This window comes from Plenodomus lingam, assembly GCF_022343315.1.
Source record: "Plenodomus lingam strain CAN1 chromosome Unknown contig_19, whole genome shotgun sequence".
In the NCBI taxonomy this organism is placed as follows: domain Eukaryota; kingdom Fungi; phylum Ascomycota; class Dothideomycetes; order Pleosporales; family Leptosphaeriaceae; genus Plenodomus; species Plenodomus lingam.
In genome coordinates, this window is record NW_027093936.1 from 1,065,195 (window position 1) to 1,086,810 (window position 21,616).

A 21,616-nucleotide genomic window follows, 5' to 3' on the forward strand; every position below is an offset into this window, starting at 1 on the left:
TTGGCATTGAACCATGACTTTTTGCGATTTCCTCGAACCAAAGTGACGGTATTCTCGGGGTTCATCACGCCATGGGATCTTCCTGCAAGCTTTGCTTGCTTTTAAGTGGAAACCGCGCCGTTCTACTACGCCATTCCAAGCGTTGAAACTGACCCATGAGATGTTGGACTTGTGCACCGAACTGGATACCAACAACATCCAACATAGAGATGAACGCACATCATGAATCCTGTACTAGAGGCGCAATGGCTTGGCAAGCATTAGTGGAATATTAGATACAATACAAGAGACCCTGAGCTGCATGGTACCTAATCCATCGAGGTCCAATCCTCTTCCTGTCACTTGTATCTTGCTACTCGGGCCATAGTCTGCCATCATGGGTGTCAAGACCTTCATTGTAAAGATTGGCAACTACGTTGCGCCGCCCCCAGCCAAGTCTGATGATGGTCGAGATCAGTGGCCTTCGAGGACAGCCTTTCTACTAGCTGCTATGGGTGGCTGTGCCGGGCAAGGCAACCTCTTGCGCTATCCTTCGGTACTATACAACAATCACGGTCTACAATGGTTCATTCCGTATCTATTGGCCGTGTTCCTCATTGCCATCCCCTCTCTCATATTAGAAGTCTCGATAGGCCAAGCATATAGAGGTGGCACTGTGATTGCATTCAACAATGTAAATAGAAGGCTGAAAGGCGTTGGCCTTGGGCCTGTCATCGTCAGTTGTATGTGGCTTCTTCTGCGCCTGGACAGATTCTTCTTTTTTGTCCCTTCCTCCCGCTCACAAACAAGAAACTTGGTGCATAGCACACTTTGCTAACTTGACAAAGTTCTCGTAGTCCAATACTTCACAGTCAACTTGGCTTGGATAGCAAGCTATTTCAGGCACAGTTTTACCAGTCCACTGCCCTGGGCTGGTCGAATTGAAGATTTTTACTGGAACGATGTTCTCAGAGTTGGCAACATCACTGAAGGCGCATTGTCCCCTGGTGGGAATTCCGTTTTATCATTTACTGGATATCCCGCCAGAAGCCTTATCGGAGAGACTGTTGGGTGGAGCATTTTCGTGTGGTTTCTTATCTGGTTCTCCATTTTCCGTGGAGTCGGCACCACTGGACGCGTCGTCTACTTCACGATGGGCTTGCCTATTGTCACCACAATCATATTTGTTGGTCGAGCATTGTCCCTTGAAAATGCAAGCGAAGGCGTGGCTTTGGTATGGCGGACCTGGCGTAGCGATCAACTTGCCTCGGGAACCGTCTGGCAGACTGCTGTTGGCCAGGTCTTCTTCTCGACTGGTATCGGCTTCGGCTACTTCACAACCTATGCGAGTTACAACCAGAAGCACGCAAACGCAGTTATGGATGCTGTCCTTATCTGTGGCAGCAACGTCATCTTCGAGAACTTTGCAGCGTTTGCCGTTTTTGGCGTTGTGGGATATCTTCGCAGATGGCCTGCTCCCGACGTTCGTCTTGGGGCATTTGTTGTTGGATTCATCACCTTGCCGGAAGCCGTACTGCAGATGCCGGCCGCCAACTTCTGGGCTGTGCTGCTATTCTTCACCCTCATTGTTCTCGGCTTTAGCTCTGCATTCGTCATGCTGGACGTTGTCGTCACTCTCATCTGCGATTCCGGCATGACCAAAGCTTCGCGACCCAAAGTGGTCACAGCCCTCACGATATTCTCTTTCTTGCTTTGTCTTCCGTATTGCACGGAGTTTGGTTACTACCTATTGGATGGAGTTGACCGTTGGGTCAACAACGTGGCTCTGATCTTCGTTGTCTGGAGCGAAGTTTCCAGCGCTACTACCGTGTATCGATGGACAGATATTATCGACCAAACCGGGCTCAGTTCGTTCGTCGTGTACAACACAGGATTCTTCGGTGGCCAAATGCTTGGTATTAGCCTGGCACACGGTATCAGCAGCCCTGGAATTGGTGCAGGCGCAGGCATCGGGTTTTACATACTGTGTTCTATCGTTGCTACAATAATCGCACGAACGCCCGAAGCGCCTGCAGCTCGTTTTTGGAATCATACCGCCGTAGCACGTAGGTTTTGGTTCCTTGCATTTTATTCGGTAAGTAATCGATACCCCCAGCACTCCTGACTGCAACCCAAGCAACAAGCTAAGATGAGTTCAAGGGTAATCAACTCCGTCGCGATCTCAACGTCATTGTGGGCCAAGGAAAGAATTGGAAGATCCCTGCGTTCCTACCTGTGCTCCTACGATACCTGAGCGGCCCTGTGCTTGCCATTATCTTCTCCTTTGCCTTCCCTGAGTTCCACACGCTAAGATTCGACCCCATGATGATTACTGGGTTCATCTTGTCGATCCTCACCATGATTTTCATCATTCTAGGTTTTGTCATGCCGAGATACTATGATGCTTTCATTCCCATCGGACGAAGGGACGAGGGTACTGAGCCCACGGTCGCGACTGAGACAAAGGGCGAGCTTGCTGGCAAACCTATACGTGATGTGGTCAACGCTGAGGGTGGCCTTGCAGCAGTGGACCGATCCGCGTCAGACCAGCACAGCTTGGATGAGGGCAAGGACTATCAGGGTAGATGCACAAGTGGAAGCGTACTGAAATGATGCACGTTGGAAGACAGAAAGTTCCTTGCTTTACACTGTCCTTGGCTGAGTCAAAGTTCCTTACTGGGGGGTCTATCGCTAGCCATCAATCCTCTGTTATTCTGACGTACGATGATATGGCAAATGAGAAGCAAGCTGCAACTCAGCCGTAATCGCATATTCACACGCTAATCTACACTGACCGATCACAAACTCTTGCAGACAGTGGAGATTTTGCACTTGATGGTTTCGCATCAGTAGCCTTGTTGGATAAAAGCTCAGATGACCATCTTGGCTTTTCATTTACTTCCGGCAAAAAAGAACATATTCAAATCTTCATGGTTTTCCAAAAGCGGTTCCAGCGAATTTACACAATCTGTAGTCATGCTTACCGGGCATTATACTGACCCCTGCTAACGAAGCACCACTCCTCTTGAGGCTGGCGCCTTTGGGTTTGTGCACCCGAATACACCTCCAAGTAAATTTCTGGTGGAGCATATACGCTCCCTGCAATACATGCCCAAGCCTCGAACCAGTCTTCTTCGTTGCATCGCGCCAGGATTTATAGTGCGGCAGTCGCGCCCCGCAATCTATGTCACACCCAGCTTGTGACGATCCGCATGCATATGTCGGTATTTCCCAGATTACATCGATAAGTCCTCATACTATGCACACGGTCATCGGCCCTATCAAAGCGTAGAAGGTAGCCAGGTCTGGTGGAAGCGAGAAGCTTATTTTGACAGAGGCCTTCCGCATGGGTACAAAACCGTCCACTGGCAACGCACGGTACTAGCGATCAACACTGTGAAGCTAGAAATCGAGTCACTCTTGCGTCGTGCAAGCTTGTCTGGTACATTGCGCATGCTGCCAGCAGGCAAGTATTTGATGACAGAAAAATCAGATTGCGCTGCTTGTGCGGACAAACGCAAACGCGACGACCCACAGAAAATTGGGCGATGCGCCAAATGTGCGCCGCCACTGGAGTGACTTGTGCCAAAGAAGGAGAAGTGAGAAATGCGAAATTGGTTCTTTTCTCTTGCAGAATATACTGGAAACGTGTTATGACTTCATTCTGCTGGTTCAAGTATTCCTGGTGAGACGCTGTGTTGTTTCCTTCCTCCATCTGCGCGCCCAGTCACTTCCCAAATTACTTTGATTGCATGACGACAGCCGCTGGCCACATCCCAAACTTGTACTCACTTTATCCATGATCCAAAACAACAACCCGTACACAACAATCAGCAAAGCCGGGAACCGAGATTTTTTTGCACGACAGGCTACATACCCTCGAGACCTGATCGCTATGTCACATGCCACATCTAGATTGCGCGATCCGCAACAGGAAACCATCACTACCACCTTTTTCATATCCAATCTACATTGCCCATCATGTGTGGAGGCAATCAAGATATCTTTAAGCGCACTCGTACCCACACCTCAGAACATTGTTGTCTCTATAGTGTCGCATTCCGTTGTCGTAACCCACTCCGCATTCCTGGCCCTCAACACTATATCCGAATCGCTCGAGATTTTTGGGTTCGAAGTACACAGTATCTTTCAGAACAACAAGGCCGTTCAGCATCCTGTCGAGGTGAAGAATCAAGAGACACAGGGAAAAGAGTGGCATTCGAGTCTGGAGCGCGCAGTGTCGAGCTGGATCCATCCTAAGGGGCTGGAGAACACGAGTGACAAGATGCGTAAGAAGGAGCTACACGTTGAGCAATGCTTGCAATGCAAGAGAGAAGATGGAGGAGTCCTCCTTGAGATCAACAGCGAAGATGAGCTGTCTTTCAAGCCAGCACCCATTGTTACCGCTTCACCCAAGCCCAGCTTCGACGAGTCCTCCACGTGTGAGCCTAAGTCGCCTATAAGCGAATCTTTCGTTACCGTCGATCAGACATCGCCAAACGTCGTTTACAAGGCGAGCCTTGCCCTGTCAGGCATGACATGTAGTGCTTGTGTGGGCGCAATCACGCACGCCATAGAGCAGCACACATGGGTACAAACTGTAAACATCAACCTTTTGACGAGCAGCGGGGTGGTGGTCTTTCATGGAAAAAATAGGTGTGACGAGATCGTCGAAACCATTGAAGACTGTGGATTCGATGTCACCGTGGAGAAGGTCGAGGAGGTTTCGATGCCTGGGACTAGAACAGACTCGAAGCCGAACGCAGACAGATGGCGTGCCACGTACGCTCTTGGAGGTCTTACCTGTGCTGCGTGCGTCGGAAACGTTACCAGAGCCTTGAAGCCACTGGAGTGGATGGAACAAGTTGACATCAACCTGGTATCGAACAGTGCGACCATTGTATTCAAAGGCAAGGAGCATCTACCAGAGATTCAGGAAACCATCGAAGACATCGGTTATGAAGCATCTTTGGACAGCGTGGTTCCAGCGGAGAGCAAGGCGACCGACGCGACGACTCGAACAGTCGTAGTTCAAGTTAATGGGATGTTTTGCCACCATTGCCCACAGAACATTGAGCGTCTGCTTATCGAAAAGTATGCTGCTCAGGGTACTTTCGCGATTGACGACCCGCCTATATCACTATCAAGGCCTCTACTACAAGTCTCATACAGCCCAGATCCAGCCAACATGACCATCCGGCATATATTCGAGACTATCAAGAGCTTGAACCCCGCATTCGATCCATCGGTTTATCATCCTCCTACGCTTGAAGAGAGGGCGCGAGAGATGCATGCCCTAGAGCGAACACGTATTCTGTTCCGCCTGATACTTTGCGTCATCATCGCACTACCAACCTTCGTTCTCGGAATCGTTTTCATGAGCCTTATCAGCGAAAAAAATCCTATTCGTGCTTACTTGATGGAGAGCATGTGGGCGGGCAATGTCAACCGATTGAGCTGGGCACTGTTCATCCTCGCAACGCCCGTTTATTTCTTCGTGGCTGATACTTTCCATCGTCGCGCATTGAAGGAGCTCAAAGCCATGTGGAGACCCGGGAGCCGAACGCCTCTCCTACACCGGTTTATACGATTTGGTAGCATGAATTTGCTCATTTCGCTTGGCACAAGTATTGCATACTTTGCATCCATTGTGGAGTTGGCTCTGGCTGCTACCAAGAAGTCGTCTGGGTCCATGACAGATTCCTACTTTGATGCAGTTGTGTTCCTGACAATGTTTCTGCTGATAGGCCGATTTCTTGAAGCATACAGCAAGGCAAAGACGGGGGACGCTGTGACCTCCCTCGGCAAGTTAAGACCAACTGAAGCTACCCTAGTCGATGCAGATAAGGGGGATTACAAGATCGCAACAGATCTTCTTGAATATGGCGATGTTGTCCGTATCAACCATGGTACCTCACCACCGTTTGACGGAGCAGTCCTGGATAGTAGCGCCACTTTTGATGAATCTAGTCTGACGGGCGAATCACGCCCTATCAAGAAGGAAAGGGGTGACACTGTGTACTCTGGCACAGTCAACAAAGGTCCCCCAGTCAAGATCAGCATCACATCAATATCCGGTACCTCAATGTTGGATCAGATTATCAATGCTGTACGGGAAGGCCAGACACGCCGCGCACCGGTCGAGAGAGTTGCGGATACCATCACCGCACATTTCGTTCCTTTTGTCATTGCGGTTGCCATTTTGACTTGGCTCGTTTGGCTGGTCCTCGGTACTACAGGCAGTATTCCCAAAGACTGGAAGAGTGAGGGTACAGGTGGATGGGCGTTGTGGTCGCTGCGCTTTGCCATTGCGGTTTTTGTCATTGCCTGTCCGTGTGGAATCGGATTGGCAGCACCCACAGCACTCTTCGTAGGCGGTGGACTGGCAGCCAAACATGGGATTCTCGTTCGAGGTGGTGGTGAAGCCTTTCAGGAGGCTAGTTCGTTGGGCTGTATTGTCTTTGACAAAACAGGTACCTTGACTCAAGGTGGAGATCCGACAGTGGCGAACCATGCACTTTCTGGCCTGCAAAAGAGTGGCTTAATATTCGGCATCGTGAAGGCCCTGGAGGAAAACAGCAATCACCCCATCTCTCGCGCGCTACTGTCTTTCTGTGACAAGCAGAGCCACGATACGACTCTACCGATCAACGTCGACGAAGTCCCCGGGAAGGGCCTGAAGGGCGCATTTCGCGTTGATTCACACGAGATTACGGCCATTATTGGAAACGAAAGTTACATGGCCGACCACCATGTTGAGATATCGCCTGAGCAAGCTGCAACTCTCCAGAATTGGAAAGCACAGGGCCACTCTGTTGCCTTGCTTTCCTTACAGTTACCAGCGTCGATCATAAGCTTGCCGGAAGCTGCCCTGTCCAACCACTCAGAGGCATCTTCAGCCACCCAAATCGCAATGCCGGCTGTGTCAGCATGGAACCTTGCATGCATGTTTTCCATCGCTGATCCCCTGCGCCCAGAAGCAGTCGGTGTCATCACGGCACTAAAGAAGCGCAACATCGAGGTATGGATGCTGTCCGGTGACAACGCAACCACGGCACACGCAGTCGGGGCGCAAGTTGGCATTCCAGCCTCCAACATCATTGCCGGCGTTCTTCCAGAACAGAAAGCGGAAAAGATTAAGTATCTTCAACAGACGCTGAAAAAGCCAAATACAACTAAGCGCGCCACTATCGCCATGGTGGGCGACGGTATCAATGACGCTCCGGCTTTGTCGGCAGCAGACCTGAGCATTGCAGTAGGCAGTGGTTCGGATATCGCTCTGTCTTCCTCGTCTTTCATTCTGATCAACAGCCGCCTCACCACCATTCTCACACTACTCGATCTATCTCGGGTCGTGTTTCGTCGAGTGTACTTTAATTTCGGCTGGGCCCTCGTCTACAATCTTATCGCCATGCCTGTCGCAGCTGGTGTTTTGTTCCCCATCACCACCGGGACAAAGAAGATGGCCATGCATCACAATGGCGTTGGCATGGAGGGCGGCATGGCCATGGAGAATAGTGGCACGAAGCACATTCGCTTGGATCCTGTATGGGCGAGTCTGGCCATGGCGTTGAGTAGTGTGAGTGTAGTGTGTAGTAGTCTGGCGCTGAGGAGTCGAATTCCAGGGATTGGCTTCCGTGCCAGGACAGACATTGGAGTGGCGACTGAGAAGAAGGAGGCGGAGATTGTCTAGATTCATTCGCTTTGTTGTTGCTGTTGTATGTATACACAATGCGTGGTTGAGCTTTGAAAATGCATAGTATTTTTGAATTGCTTTTGTAGTCTACAACTGCTGGTGTCAGTGTGGTGATGAAGGTACTCATGGGTACCTATGACCAGCGAATAGGAGTATGAGGTTCATTACTTCATCCCCAAAGTGAGTCATCTGGCACCAAAGACGACGTTCATGTTGCACAGGCCATCTCAGCCGGTCACGAAGAACTGCTCAGCCTGCCAGAGTGGTGCGTGACAGGAACTAAGAAATTTGCGATTGTCCGAGTAGTGGTATTTCCCTAAAATGGCGCCAGCCCAATGCATACATGTTTTTATACACCAATGTACAGTCTCAGCCTCAGCCTCGGTATCAACAAGGCCCCTTACTTCCGTGCCTCGTTGGCTTGCTGAACGGCTTGCAGGGTGCCCACAGGTTGCTGCACAGACTGCTGGACCGGCGGCAGGTCGGGTGGGAGAACGTCCTCGAACTCGTCCTGAGAAATGGCTTTGATGGTATATGTGTCTGCCCAGCGTGAGACAAGTGCCTAGACATGGATTGGGCCAAGCGTACAGATACCAACCACGAGGGTGGCGATAGCAAACCCAGTGATGGTGTTCTTGACCAGGTACGGTGCTCGAGCTCGCAGCAGGGCTGGTGAGGCCCGCATACGGTCGTCGTAGTAGGTTGATCGGAATGGTTTGCTGGTATGGTCAGCACGAAAGAGTGCCTCCTTTTTGACTTCACAGACGTGTGCGCAGACTCACTATCCCATGGTTGGCGTGTTTGCGACTTCCAATCGTCGGGCGGGGATATGGGGCGGGGGGAGAGGCACGAGCCGTTCGTCACATAGTTATGGATGGACTTGGAAGGCCGCGGTGGTGAGATGTTCCACGCGCTAAAATGGCTAGTGGGGCTTGGCATATCGCTGCTGACGATCCCTCGCTCCTGCGCCAGACAATGCGCGTCACTCCTCACCCATCCTCTCTGTACGTTCACCATCGCCAGCGTCAAAACACCAGCCAACTTCAGCACCACCACCCAGCCCCGGCTCCCCCCTACCCTTCGCTGTATCACATCCTCTCGCCTTTTGACTGTTAGCTTAGCTGGGAATGGGAGAAGCCCTAGTCGGCGGGTATTTTCGGGCTTTGTCGCGCTCTTGAATTTGATTGCATCTCGCGCGTGAACAACAAGCGTCACCCCATACTACTCAGCCGGCACTCCAGGCCAAGAAGCCAGCCTCCGTTAGCTGTGCGTTGCGCTCAGCCATCTTGATGAGTGCACAAACTATGCAGCAGTTGGAGTCGGCGCGGTCGCTCGCGTTGGGCGACGGTAGATATTATCCGACCATCATACCAGGCGTGCTTCCCATCATCGGCTATTCTACAGAACAGCCCATCGAGATACAGCGATGGGGCGCCGAATTTCTTGCTGAAGCTTTTGGCTCGCCCACATGGCCGTCAGACGTGAAAGAGAACGCTGCGCCGTCCGTGCTGGCTACCCTCAAGGCCTATCTCGAGAATGTCGACGACAAGAGCGTCATCAAGAGCGCCGTGCAAGCAGCCGCAAGCGTGTACCCGCTCGTCTACAGACACACGTAAGTGAGCCCCCAACTTAAGATAGACGCTCCCTTTGCAATGATGCGACTGGCATCTGCTATCATGACCCCTGTGCCTCTATGCGCTCGTTGTTAGATATGAACATTCTCTCATACTTGAATGTGCCCCAGTGTCTCCGATCCCAGCGATGCTCAACACTGGCAGCTCATGGCTGCCATCAAATCGAATATTCTGCGCAGAATGGATTCCGCCGCTCCAGGGATACGCATCTGCTGTGTCAAGTTCCTACAGCAGATAGTCCTGGTACAGACGCCTGGCGTCATGGACCCTAGGGTGAATACAACCCTTCCGAAGACATGAACGAACCCCCCAACTAATTATTTTGCAGCGACCTGATCATAACGACATCTCACTCGCCCTTGTACCCCGCGATCACCCCCTCATTCCGTATGCGGCCCTTGAGGCAGAAGGACATGGTCTGCTGGACCGATTGCTGGACATCATACATGGAGATCACAGGTTAGATAGCCATCTACAGACTGCCAAATCTCGTCTGACACAACACAGTGATGGTCTGCTGGTAACAGGCACGCTCAATAGTCTAGGCATGCTTCTCCACCGACGTCCTGTTGCTGCAAACAAGATCCTAAATAGCATCTTCAACTTCAACCCCCTGAAGCTTGCAAACTCGCCCATGACACCCAAGAACAAGGTCATAATAAAGTCGATTGAACGCACAACTCGGGCACTGCTCGTGAACATCATGAAGAGGTATGTTCAGTGCATTCTGGCCTCGACCAACTAAGCTTACATTACAAGACACCCTGAAAACCCGATCAACGGCCGGATACAACAATATCTTGAGCGCATGCATCGCACACGTATCGAAGTCTTTGAAGAATCTAGTCGCAAACGTCCCGCACCCAGTGAACCGACCGACGGTCTCGACCAAGCCAAGAGGCAGCGCTTGGTTGCTGCTGAGACATCGCCGCATCCGCCTCCTGTCCAGGAACTACCGCCGGGCCCAGTGAGCTGGCGCCAACTATATACTCTGAACTCGGAAGGCAATTCTTTGAACTTTGATGTGCAAGCTTTCAAGGATCCAGAACAACTGCTCAGAATTGTTGTACCTGTCTTACAGTCAGTAGACGGGGCCAAGCTCGAGCAGGCTATCAATGTATGTCTTTCTTCGTCCCTCTATGTTCGTGCCAGAGCACGTATTAACCCTGTTCTCTGACATGATGGGTCGTCTTCGGTCCATGAATTTAACTTTTTTCAAGTTTTGAACTAATATTTGGCAGGTTGTTCGCTCTCGATACACTGCACTAAGTCGAGCCGCTGCTCAGCAAGCCGCTGCGCAAGCTGCTGCTGCCCCAGACGCAGATGATGAAGAGGAATATGAGCCTGATTTCGAGCCAGAGGACGCAGAGCAGTTGATCAACAAGCTTGATGGCGCCCCTCCAACCGAACTACAACTACAATCCGGACCTACTACAGCACTTGCGCCATATAAGCTACCCGATGCGCCTCCGCTATCTGAGCAGGAGGTTCAGAAGTATGGCGATATGACGATACATCGAGCCTTTGGTATGCTGAGCAGTGTAGACGAGAATCAGAAGAGCAAGGTGACAAAGGGCGGCTTTAACCGACTCGCTGCAAGTGACTATGGACGCGATGCATGGGTCACCATACTCTCAAGATTAGCTACACGAGCAAACGCTGGCCTGGAAGACCCGGAAGAGGGCATCAAGGACGAATTTGCCGTCAAGAGCGCAAAGGGGAGCCAAAAGATTGGCGATGCTGTCCGAGACGGGTTGTACCAGTACATCATGTACGACTGGAAGAGGCGGATCGACGTCGCGATATCCTGGTTGAACGAGGAGTGGTACAACGATATAGTCATTGCGCAGTCCACAAAAAACCCTACAAAAATCGGCACGACAAATGGACACAATGTATCAGATCCCCCCAAAGGCAATTACCGCCGTTGCGTACTACGCCTTATCGACGGCCTATTACCATACATTGAGAACACAGACAAGATCCTCCTGCGCCTCGTCTCCGAGATCCCCGCCATCGACGCAGAAATCCTGTCACGGATAAAGAAAATGGCCGAGGATCCGGAGCGCATCGACCTCGCTAGCCGGGTACTACAGTACCTATACATGTTTCGACCGCCAGTCCGGACTTTGGTCGTTGACGTCTTGGCCGAAATGTGGAGGGACAATGAGCGTGCGAGACCGAGCGTGAGGAAATTGCTGCTGAGGTGGAGGCCAGAGGTATTAGGCGAAGAGTCTACAGGTACGCCGACGCTAACGGTGAAGAAGGAAGAGGGTCAGTTGGCCAGGGAGAGTGCGAATGGAGCGCTGGAAGTCAAGGCTGCGTCGTGAACCCCTAGATGAGGTCGGGTGGTTTGAAATGGCTTCCCTGATCACCAATTTTTTTTCCTTCTTTGACTATATATATATTATGATATCACCATGCGCAATGGATGGGACGCGAGTTACCTTCTCGCCGTCGAAGCTCATACATGAGCCGACAGGCTTTTGGGGCGGTGGTTCTCTCCTGCGTTACCTTGGTAGATGCAAATGCGCCAGCATGCTCCACCCAGGTTTTTTTTCCCGCAATCAAACAATTATGGGAATTTCAGACCCTGAGTGTCCCGTCCCGTGTACTCCCCTCGCTTTCCACAAACCATCGCCCGCGCACTCTGTACATTCGTATTTGAGCAGAATACTCGGAATAAATGTCTTTTGCACTTGTGTATTTGTGCACAGCTCATCCTTTGAAAAAATATCGCCTTGTGACGGGCGTATACAGTACTATCATATGAGTATTACGCCGGGCTGGGTTTGCAGGTTACAGGTTTGATTGCGGGGGGCGTTTGCGATGATTGTAGTAGGAATGTGAGATGTGGGGATGGGGTGTTCTGTGAATGTATTAAAGGGGAGGGATTGTTGTTGGGAGATGAGGCGGGTTTGGAGTAATGTTGATATATGTTTGCATGGTAGTGAAGTAGATTAAGGTCAACTAGGTGAGGTCATGTCTGTCTCCAGGCGATGGGCATGACGACCTAATCGAGCTGGTTGTTTAGCACACAGATGAAAACGTGAAGCTTGTTTCTATTCTCTATTCTCTATCCTCCCGGGGGCCTAGAAGTCTGTGTATGATTCGTAAGAGCAAAGGGTTGGTAGGGTATTCTTGTGAAATATCGAGGCTTTTTTTTTGGTTGCTGGGCTGGCTCATGATTTTGTCCACGGTAGGCCTAGTTTCTTCATCTCGACAGCGAGTTGGAGGATGTAGTCTATGCTCTCGCACTGTGTCTTTGCCTTGTGTACGTTGTCGCCCCATACATATCTGCTGCTTGTCAGCTACACGTCCTTTGTTCTCTCTGTCCGCTCAAGAAGAAGAAGAAGAAGAAGAAGAAAAGAGCACAGTAGATCAGCAACTTACATGCCATGTCTCCTAACCAATATAGCGTATGAATTTGGATACTTCTCCATGGCCGCCTCCAAGCTCTCCCGCAAATCCTCCTCGTGCGCCGTGTTCTCAATAATGGGTATCTGGAGTCGATCATAGTAGCCCAGGTTCTCGCGCCCACCGCGGAATTTTGGTATCCCTTTAATCTGCTCGATTTCTTCAATCTCAAAGCAGGCCTCGAGTCCAAAGTCGCGTTCTACAAGGAGGGTGACGAGGACGGCCCATTGGGAGTGGGTGTGGATGCAGCAGCCCGCGCCGCGTTCAAAGGCGGCGAGGAAAAGAGGGGTGCAGGCTGAGGGTTTGAGGACCTTGGGAGACTTGTTAGTAGAGGTTTATTCATGTGGTGGATTTTGATTTTCTTTGGATATATAGTTCAGACAAACCTGGGGTTTTCGAAGGTATTCTTTGGTGTTGAAGTCCATTACGAACATGTCGGTTGGCTTCATGAGCTCCTTCTGGACTCCGCTGGGCGCAATGTAGATTTTGTCTTCATGGCGAATGCTTGTCCCTCCTCCTGTTCCTGTTACCTATTTCAAGGCTTGATTGTCAGTCAACAGATCGATCGGCCACACACCAGCACTGCCACCCTTCTTCGTGAAGCGTACCCAGCCTAAGGTGTAGAACTTGGCGCAGAGCGTGCAGATGTGATTAGCAGGATGATTTGGGTCACTCGAGTGCACGAGAGATTCAGCCTCTTGTTCGAGCGTGGTCATCATGGGCAGCTTGTCCCTTTTGTGAGAAGTTTCGACTGTTGAGCTTTCGGATTCTTTGGAGGTTTCCACAAGCCAGAAGGAGGGAACAGAAAGGCGGAAGCTAACTACCCCACCTGGTCCGCGCTCTGGCTTTGATATTTACCCCACCATGAAGCTTTTCCTGCTCATATGCACGCCCGGGGGCCTGAGGCAAACAAGGTTTGGGGTATATTTGCTTTCTATAACGGCGCAATCAAAATAGAAAGTACTTTGCAAAATATAGGATCCTGCTCTAGTATGGTATCGTCAAATGGGGTATCTCGCGCAACCTGTTTGTTGGCTTTGCAAAGCCATAGGCGCAGTCGTCGCTTGAAGGGCTATCTTCTAGTCCTGAGCAGGAGGAGACGGCTCAGGCTTTTCCTTTTTGCCGTCGAGATGGAGCGCCGCCTTGACCTTCTCGCCCAGTCCCTTGCGTTCAGAAGATGAGCTGTGACCGCCGTGTTTCTCCTTGTACACATTTCCGGCACCACCACGCTACGCTTGTGTCAGCAATGTCTGTAGGGTTAGACGCATGGAGACATACACCAGTGTGGAACTCGTCCTGTGGGTTGCGCTGGTTGATCTCGGGCACAAAGTCGACTGAGCGACGGCCTTCGTTGGACTGTGGATCAAGACGTGGGGACACCCCAATGTTGCCGGCACCTCCACGGCCAGTGGAGAATTCACCGTCGGCTGACTCTCCCTGAACACCTTCGCGGACAATACCACCATCTGTGTAGACGTTGACGTCGGGGCCAATGTTACCAGCACCTGCAAGTGATCAGTATCATCAAGGTGGGTGATCGTCGTTGTTTGTCCATGACTAACCCCCACGGCCGGTCGAATGAATTGGTTGGCCAGACATTGGGAACAAGACCAAAGGTTTGGATAAGTTGCGAAAAGCAAGTTGCAAGGCTGAGATTAGGCGCAGAGTGTGTATAGGTAGGGTGTGAATGTCAGGGCCTTTGCACGACGGAGCGACTGCATGACAAGGCCTTATATTTACTCCTTTCACGCCGAAATCAAGCCACCGTGAATCTCGAAATGACGCAACCGCGTGCTCGAGGTCGTTGAGATTCTCTAGCAGCGCGGGATGGAAAGGGTTGCCCAGTTTGAATTAGACGCCCATGTAGGGTCACGAGTCGGCTGAGAGACAAGCAACATGTCCAGCCAAGCAAATTGACGAGCATGTGGAAGTGTTTATTGTGCCATGGACGTGGTTAGGTGATGAGGTGAGGTCATGGTCGCGATAACGCCAACGAGATTGATTCGTCCAGCAAACGGGCTTTGGACGGGATATCCCACGCGGCATCGGTAGGTAGGGTAGCGGTAGGCAACCTTCATCAGTCCTGCATGCGGTCGTTGGATTTGGGCGCATTTCAAGATGGTGTACTGTACTGTACTGTACCCGAGATACTCACTCTACTCTAGACACTTGCTGTACCCGAGATGCTCACTCTACTCTAGACACTTGCTGTACCCGAGATGCTCACTGTACCCGAGATACTCACTCTACTCTAGACACTTGCTGTACCCGAGATGCTCACTCTACTCTAGACACTTGCTGTACCCGAGATGCTCACTCTACTCTAGACACTTGCTGTACCCGAGATACTCACTCTACTCTAGACACTTGCTGTACTCTAGATACTCACTGTGCTCTAGGTTCCTAAAGGACTGACCTTGGCATCGTCGTGATCCTTCTGACAGCCCCTAACGCAGGAACACCGCGGTCGAGCACACACACACACACACACACATGTGCAACCTCGGAATTCAGGGTCCACGCACGTGCTTGACAATGGCCATGGTCATCTGCATCTGTGGATCCCTATCCTATCGTAGCCTACCCATGAGAGATGGAATCACATTAGGGAAATAGCCGCGACCAATCCTGAAAGCTTCATGTATAGCGGTCAGAGCACGCGCAATCATGTGTTCATAGGCCACTTCCTATATTGCTGACTTGTCGAAGAACAATGCACTATGCGCATAAGCTGTCGAGTGAGTTTGATTTGTCCGCCATATGTCGGCCAATAATCTCGATGTGGTCCTGCTCGGTACTGATCATAAACACTGTCCAAAATCTAAACACTCCTCTGCTGCTAGTTCCGGTATCCGTCCTGCTCTCCAAAAGCCTTGTCGCCGGAATGTTGAGCATGCATACGCTGATAGAGATGAAGCCCGTATGCCAGTATGAGATGAGCTCAAGGGAGCTGCCGTAATGGCATGCGCTTTTCAAAGCTTGAATGTCCTCTGCCCATTGCGAAGCGAAAATCGTCGAAGATGCCGGGGGCAGCAAGCCTCCGCGTATATCGATTCAAGATGGATCAAGGCCGTAACATGCTAACATTCCAATATGCAATATCTTTCACTTGCACATTGATGTGCTCCCGCTTAAAAACGCCAAGACAGTGCTTTCCAAACGCCGTATCCCTTTGTATGTATGCGCCGCGCTTAACCCAGGACAAGGTAGTAGATGATCATGAAAGTGTTGATGAACATGAGTGGTACTGCTGACGTTAGTAAACCCTGGGTTTTCGTACAAGCCATGTCAGAGGCCTCTGAGGAAAATGCAGGTCGCGCAGTATGCAGGCCATGACAACAGCGGGGATGGTTCACGCCGTGCTCACGTACTTCTCATAAGTGTTCGAACCGAGGAAACCAGATTTATCAAGCGCGCTTTTATACTCGCATCATCGCGCATCCCGCCAAATCCAGGTTCCACCGCATTCGTCCAACCAACTATACACACGTATGTCAGTCCTCTGTTCTGCGCTCGCTCAAGGAGGGTGTCGCGTAGGGTTGAAATCGTATAGGGCCGTGTTTCGCTGGGGAGGCAGAAACGTACTTCTTGCAAGAAATCGGTCTTCGGAAAGTATCGCTATGGCATTGATGAGGAGAACGACGCCTGGCTGCGTCAGTCATATTCCCAAGTTGGGCGTGGTGTGTTCTCGTACTAGTCAGAAGCCCTCCGAGCCCAAAGAGTAGCATCTTTGGGTCTATTGTAAGCGCAGAAAGTCCGCTTGTTACGCTGAGGTAATTGGGGATGTGGAAAATAAGGAGCGGCGCTGATGTTGCAGCCTACACTGGACGCCAGCTGTCGTGAACTTTGGAGTTGAGACGCCAAGATATTCTAGGCACGTGACCTCTGGTAATCTACTGGGCCATCTGGGCTCTACCTCACAGACGTAGATGTAGCGTAGTCACCACTCTGCAATATTTTCTGGGTAATATGATAGTCTGAGTGTAGTACAAAAGATTTGAGGCATATGTCACCACATTTGCATATCTCATCAAATGCGAAAATGCGGTAGTACCAGTGTCCTGTCTGCAACGACAAATTATATCGCATTTACACTGGTCTGCATCTTGCAGCATTTCGCTTCCACCACTTTATTGGCATCACCATAGCAGCGAGCCCAAAAGGATATTTGAATCTCAAGCTGTCGTTGCGCACCATGATCCTGTGCGTTAGCTGTTTGCCAAGCGACTACAGTTGTCCTTAAGGCTGTCAAGACTTTTGAATCGGGCCATCTGCGGATCTTGTTATGGCAATCTGATCACATTCCCGAGAATTGCCCATCCATTATAATCTCTAATAGGATGGGATTCTCTTCTTGTGGGATTGTCGGTCAGAGCGGAAACTGTGATCGTCAAGGTTGACGTCTCAATGCATATACGGGTGATTGCACTCAAAGGCATGTAGTGTGATAACTTTGGAACCGACTGTGAATAAACGTGGCGATTTCTTACAAGCCAAAGCGATGTTTTGCTACGAATGGCTTTGACTGAGCCTAAGTAGTTGCAGTCTCCTGGTGACTGTCGTTCTTAGACTGTTTTGTTCTAAATCTCCTGATCTGCCATGTACAAGGGTATGGTAGTACAGTACTTAGTGCGACATGGGTACCAATGATAAAGGTAAGGCCTGCAACAATTCGCAATGATTAAAAGCACAAATCCTCAGCACTATTTCATATCCTGATCATGGGCACAGTGTACTTGGATCTTGGGGCTTACTGCATCCACAGCCGTTATGTTCAAGGACTACAGACCCGACAGCCACAGACTCGATACTAGAACTGAATCATGATACGTCTTAAAACGAACTTGACAGCTGCAGTCGTGTAGTCGATCAGAAATCCTTACGGGGCTGGGTGGCGCGGGCCAGACTGCCATCAGATGAGAGCCACTCTCGAATAGCGGGGCGCGGAGCCTTTGCCAGCGGGTATAAGACGTGTGCTACACCTCGCTGTTCTAGAAAAGCATGGGACGGACGGACGTCATCACGATCGCAGCCGGACGAGCTGTCCCAGACCTTTAGCCGAGCAGTCCAAGTACTCTATTTCTCTGCAACAAAGCCTGTACTCTGAATCTCTGCCACGTCCAGATCATTCGTGGACTCGTAGCCGCCTTCAAATAACGATCTCTGACAATCTCCCGCCCGTGCGGCAACCAAGTGCAGTCTAGAAGCAGTGGCCTTCCCGCTTAAGGATCCTTGTTCATCGAATTCCCTCCCCACAGTCCGCGGACAGGCCATCTACAGGCGTCCTCGCATTTCCAAACACTGTGATAAACCTGTCATTCGACTCCTTCCTTTCTCTTCCAAACCTCCACTAGCGCACCCCTCCACTCCATGATCTGTTGAAGGCCTTCCTATGTTGCGGGCTGAAGGGCGCTCTCGGTTCTTTTCCCCTGTGACGACAGTCGCACGGCTAATCCTTCCTCCTTGGACCAGGTCCTGTTGAGCATCATATTTGCGCATAATACTACATAATCGTAATGGCTGATCAAGACAACCATGAGTGTGGATATTTCCCCATGGGTGAAGGATCCAGATCAGGATCGCCAAGTTCAATACGAAGCGATCCGTTGTCTATGCATGCACCCTCTCCCATCATGGCGTCCCTTGCTGCCCTACAATACTTGCCGATTCCCGTCCTGGTCTTGTCTTCCCAAAAGACAGTGGCACTGGCAAATGAAGCTATGGGTAGGTTATTGGATATAGACTTCGAGAGTATTTCAGAAGTGCTTCAAAATAAGACCATGGGCGAACTTGGCATCGACATCCTTCAAAATGGTTCCCCGGTCCTTATCACCTGGGAGGTTCGTTCTTCCAAATTCCAATAATTCAGAAACATTTGCTAACTAAACACAGGACTTTCTGGACAGTGTCGTAGAAGACTCGAAGCTGGTCAACATTCCCGATGCAGAGAGTGAAGATCCCACAGGCAGCGGCCACACTACACCTACTGCAGCAAGGACACCTCAGCAAGCGATGCCGCCTGACGACCAGCCGTTGCCCAAATTGAGCATCACCAATCTCGCACGTACAATGGTTTACGATGTTGCTGTGGACGTTGTCGTTGCCCCGCTCCAAAAGCCCGACAGAAGCTCTGCATACAAACATGCCATGCAGGTATCCTGTATCGTTTCCATCTGGAGCATCGAGGAAACCCCCTATTACACGCTGTCGTTTACAAGCGCGAACGCTACTGAGACTACACCCAAAGCTTCCAGTCGAATTGTGAACCGGTCCAATACGGGGCCATACTTGAACAAATCCCGAAGCTCTGGCTCCAGTACATCCTCTGGTCACCGTTCCGGGAGCAATTCAAACACAGCTTCCAAAGCTGTTACGCCTATACTACAGCAACCGGAATTTCCTCCCAGGGGTCCACCGCAGCGGCGGGGGGATATCACAGCTTCTGCATCTGTATTCCAGAAGGTCACACAGTTGAAGGACGCAATACTAAACTCAATCAACCTCCCAAGTTTTGCATTGTCGCATGACGAGAGCCTTGGCTTACCTAACAAAGCCCTACTTCGCCTTCTCCCCAAAGATCGAATGTACTCAGCAGGCGATCAAAGAGATTTTCTCTCCCAGTTTCCCGTGTGGACTGACGATTTTCAACGCACATTATCAGTTGATGAGTTCCCAGTCGTAGAAGTCTGTCGTTCACGGAAACGAGTAAAGACGCGAATCGGTATGCGACAACCTGTCACAGGTACCCGAATCGTATTTGAGGTCAGCGGAGAGCCTGTCTATCATGATGAAAGTGGTGAGTTCCTTGGTGGAATCGTGGTTTTCAAGGACATCACCGAGTACGCCAATGAGATTGCCGCTCAGATCCAAGAGAATGAGAGACAGTTTGAGTCCATCGCAAACTTTATGCCGGTCATGGTCTGGACAACGACACCAGACGGACTACATGATTGGTTCTCGCAGCGCTGGTATGATTATACTGGGCTCACAGTTGAGCAATCCATTGGCGAAGGCTGGCGACTTCCCTTCCATCCAGAGGACATGAAAATAACTGTAAAAAGCTGGTTTCACTGTTTGAAAACGGGCGAGGAGTACAACACAGAGTACAGGTGCCAACGATTCGACGGAGAGTGGCGTTGGATGCTTGGGCGAGCTCTGCCAATCTTCGATGACTCGGGGCGGATTGTGAAGTGGATCGGGACGTGTACTGACATTCATGATCTAGTCGTGGCGAGGCAAGAAGCACGGCGAACAAGGGAGCAGCTACAGCAAGTTATACAACATGCCAAGATCCTTTTGTGGGCTGTGAACCGCGACAACAAGCTGGTGCTTCTCGAAGGTGACGATGGAGATACGAAGGATGATGGCAAGCTTGGAGGGGGTGGAAACAGAGAAGAGATGCTGGGCCAGGACATATACGATGTGTTCCAGATACCTGCCATGGAACGAGAACGTTGGCAAGAACCGATTCACGAGATCCTCGAGGGGAAACAGCAAACTGAAATTGTCATGGGTCGATATATTTCCGAAGCACGCTTCTATCGAACACGCCTTGTCCCTTTACTAAACACGTCCCGGACAGCAGGAGTGGATGGAAAGGTGTTTGTTGATGGGGTCATTGGCGTGTCCATGGATGTTACCGAATTGCGCGAAAGAGAGGAACAATTGCGCGAACAAGAGAAGGAAAACTCGAGACTTCTCGCCAACACCGCAGCTGCAAAAGAAGCAAGCCGTATGAAAAGCAATCTGCTGGCGAACACTTCACATGAATTACGTACACCAATCGCCGGGGTCATTGGCATGAGTGAATTGCTTTTCGACATGGACCTGAACGAGGAACAAAAAGAGTGCACGGAGAATATCCATCGCTCAGCCAGCAGTCTATTAACGGTGATTAATGATATCTTGGACTTCTCCAAAGTAGAATCCGGGCGATTGGATGTGGAAGAAGTCCAGTTCAGTCTGAGTGTGGTATTGAGGGACGTCAACAAGATGATGTCTTTCGCAGCACAAAGAAAAGGTCTAGCCTATCAGAGCTTTATCCAAGATGAGGTTGAGATGGATTTAAGGGTAATGGGAGACCCCGGTCGATTACGGCAAATTCTGATCAATGTCTTGACCAACAGTATCAAGTTTACATCAGTGGGCGTTGTCAAACTCACAGTCGGCATCAGCCGTGAGACAAAGAACACAGTCACAGTGAACTTCACTGTCAGTGATACGGGTATCGGGATAGAGGAAGAAGTCCGGAAGCGGCTTTTCCAACCCTTCAGTCAGGCAGACTCAAGTACAGCCAGACGATTTGGAGGAACTGGCTTGGGTCTGGCCATCAGTAAGAATCTTGTCGAACTTATGAAAGGTCAGATCTGGTTGGATTCAAAACTGGGCCAGGGCACGACTGCAACCTTCTGGATACCGTTCAGTAAGGTACCTTGTGCGAACGATGGGTCGCCTCTCGTGAATCTGGAGTCCATTCCAGATCGACTTCAGAGTGATATGTCAGTATCCTGTGGCAGTTCCGAGGGACATACACCGCCGATGACGCCTCAAATTACGAATGGACATACGCAATCCCATCCAGCAAATTCTTATATTCCAGATCAATGGATGAGTCTTACCGAAAGCGAACGACAAAAAGTGCACATTTTAGTTGTCGAAGACAAGTAGGTTCTCCTTTTCCAACACAACCGCTCACAGGTTTTGTTAATCTGTAAACAGCCACATCAACCAGCAAATCGCATTGAAAACGATCACGAAATTCCACTTCTCGGTCAACGCCGTATGGAACGGCCAAGAAGCGCTCGATTACCTCGAGCAGGAGTTTAGTCCATCACATCCACGGCCTGATATTATTTTGATGGATGTTCAGGTACGCATAGCGAAGTGTGAC

The 21,616-nt window shown here is 50.6% G+C and overlaps 8 protein-coding genes across 8 annotated transcripts; 4 read left to right on the forward strand and 4 right to left on the reverse strand.

Moving 5' to 3' along the window:
- Positions 1-94: 94 nt before the first annotated feature.
- Positions 95-3,279, forward strand: IAQ61_004381 (uncharacterized protein). The gene is made up of 3 exons (XM_066096321.1): positions 95-722; positions 828-2,074; positions 2,140-3,279. The coding sequence occupies exons 1-3, from the start codon at positions 377-379 to the stop codon at positions 2,590-2,592; spliced, it is 2,046 nt and encodes a 681-aa protein (XP_065953639.1). The 5' UTR covers positions 95-376; the 3' UTR covers positions 2,593-3,279.
- A 595-nt stretch (positions 3,280-3,874) lies between these two features.
- On the forward strand, positions 3,875-7,672 carry IAQ61_004382 (uncharacterized protein; the record flags this gene model as incomplete). Its single annotated transcript, XM_003838984.2, has 1 exon — positions 3,875-7,672. The coding sequence occupies one exon, from the start codon at positions 3,875-3,877 to the stop codon at positions 7,670-7,672; it is 3,798 nt and encodes a 1,265-aa protein (XP_003839032.2).
- Positions 7,673-8,075: 403 nt separating this feature from the next.
- On the reverse strand, positions 8,076-8,465 carry IAQ61_004383 (uncharacterized protein; the record flags this gene model as incomplete). Its single annotated transcript, XM_003838985.2, has 3 exons — positions 8,076-8,215; positions 8,264-8,394; positions 8,458-8,465. The coding sequence occupies 3 exons, from the start codon at positions 8,463-8,465 to the stop codon at positions 8,076-8,078; spliced, it is 279 nt and encodes a 92-aa protein (XP_003839033.2).
- Positions 8,466-8,672: 207 nt separating this feature from the next.
- IAQ61_004384 (uncharacterized protein) lies at positions 8,673-12,118 on the forward strand. Its single transcript, XM_066096322.1, has 6 exons — positions 8,673-9,287; positions 9,420-9,582; positions 9,638-9,768; positions 9,817-10,020; positions 10,069-10,426; positions 10,551-12,118. The coding sequence occupies exons 1-6, from the start codon at positions 8,965-8,967 to the stop codon at positions 11,637-11,639; spliced, it is 2,268 nt and encodes a 755-aa protein (XP_065953640.1). The 5' UTR covers positions 8,673-8,964; the 3' UTR covers positions 11,640-12,118.
- A 373-nt stretch (positions 12,119-12,491) lies between these two features.
- MDE1 (Methylthioribulose-1-phosphate dehydratase) lies at positions 12,492-13,442 on the reverse strand (the record flags this gene model as incomplete). The annotated part of the gene is made up of 4 exons (XM_066096323.1): positions 12,492-12,606; positions 12,703-13,037; positions 13,113-13,256; positions 13,335-13,442. The coding sequence occupies 4 exons, from the start codon at positions 13,440-13,442 to the stop codon at positions 12,492-12,494; spliced, it is 702 nt and encodes a 233-aa protein (XP_065953641.1).
- A 363-nt stretch (positions 13,443-13,805) lies between these two features.
- IAQ61_004386 (uncharacterized protein) lies at positions 13,806-14,325 on the reverse strand (the record flags this gene model as incomplete). The annotated part of the gene is made up of 3 exons (XM_066096324.1): positions 13,806-13,955; positions 14,005-14,231; positions 14,289-14,325. The coding sequence occupies 3 exons, from the start codon at positions 14,323-14,325 to the stop codon at positions 13,806-13,808; spliced, it is 414 nt and encodes a 137-aa protein (XP_065953642.1).
- Positions 14,326-14,971: 646 nt separating this feature from the next.
- IAQ61_004387 (uncharacterized protein) lies at positions 14,972-16,454 on the reverse strand (the record flags this gene model as incomplete). Its single annotated transcript, XM_066096325.1, has 4 exons — positions 14,972-15,973; positions 16,098-16,205; positions 16,312-16,371; positions 16,421-16,454. 4 exons carry the CDS (start codon positions 16,452-16,454, stop codon positions 15,918-15,920), a joined length of 258 nt encoding a protein of 85 aa, XP_065953643.1. The 3' UTR covers positions 14,972-15,917.
- A 1,788-nt stretch (positions 16,455-18,242) lies between these two features.
- On the forward strand, positions 18,243-21,393 carry IAQ61_004388 (uncharacterized protein; the record flags this gene model as incomplete). The annotated part of the gene is made up of 2 exons (XM_066096326.1): positions 18,243-18,566; positions 18,652-21,393. 2 exons carry the CDS (start codon positions 18,243-18,245, stop codon positions 21,391-21,393), a joined length of 3,066 nt encoding a protein of 1,021 aa, XP_065953644.1.
- Positions 21,394-21,616: the final 223 nt, after the last annotated feature.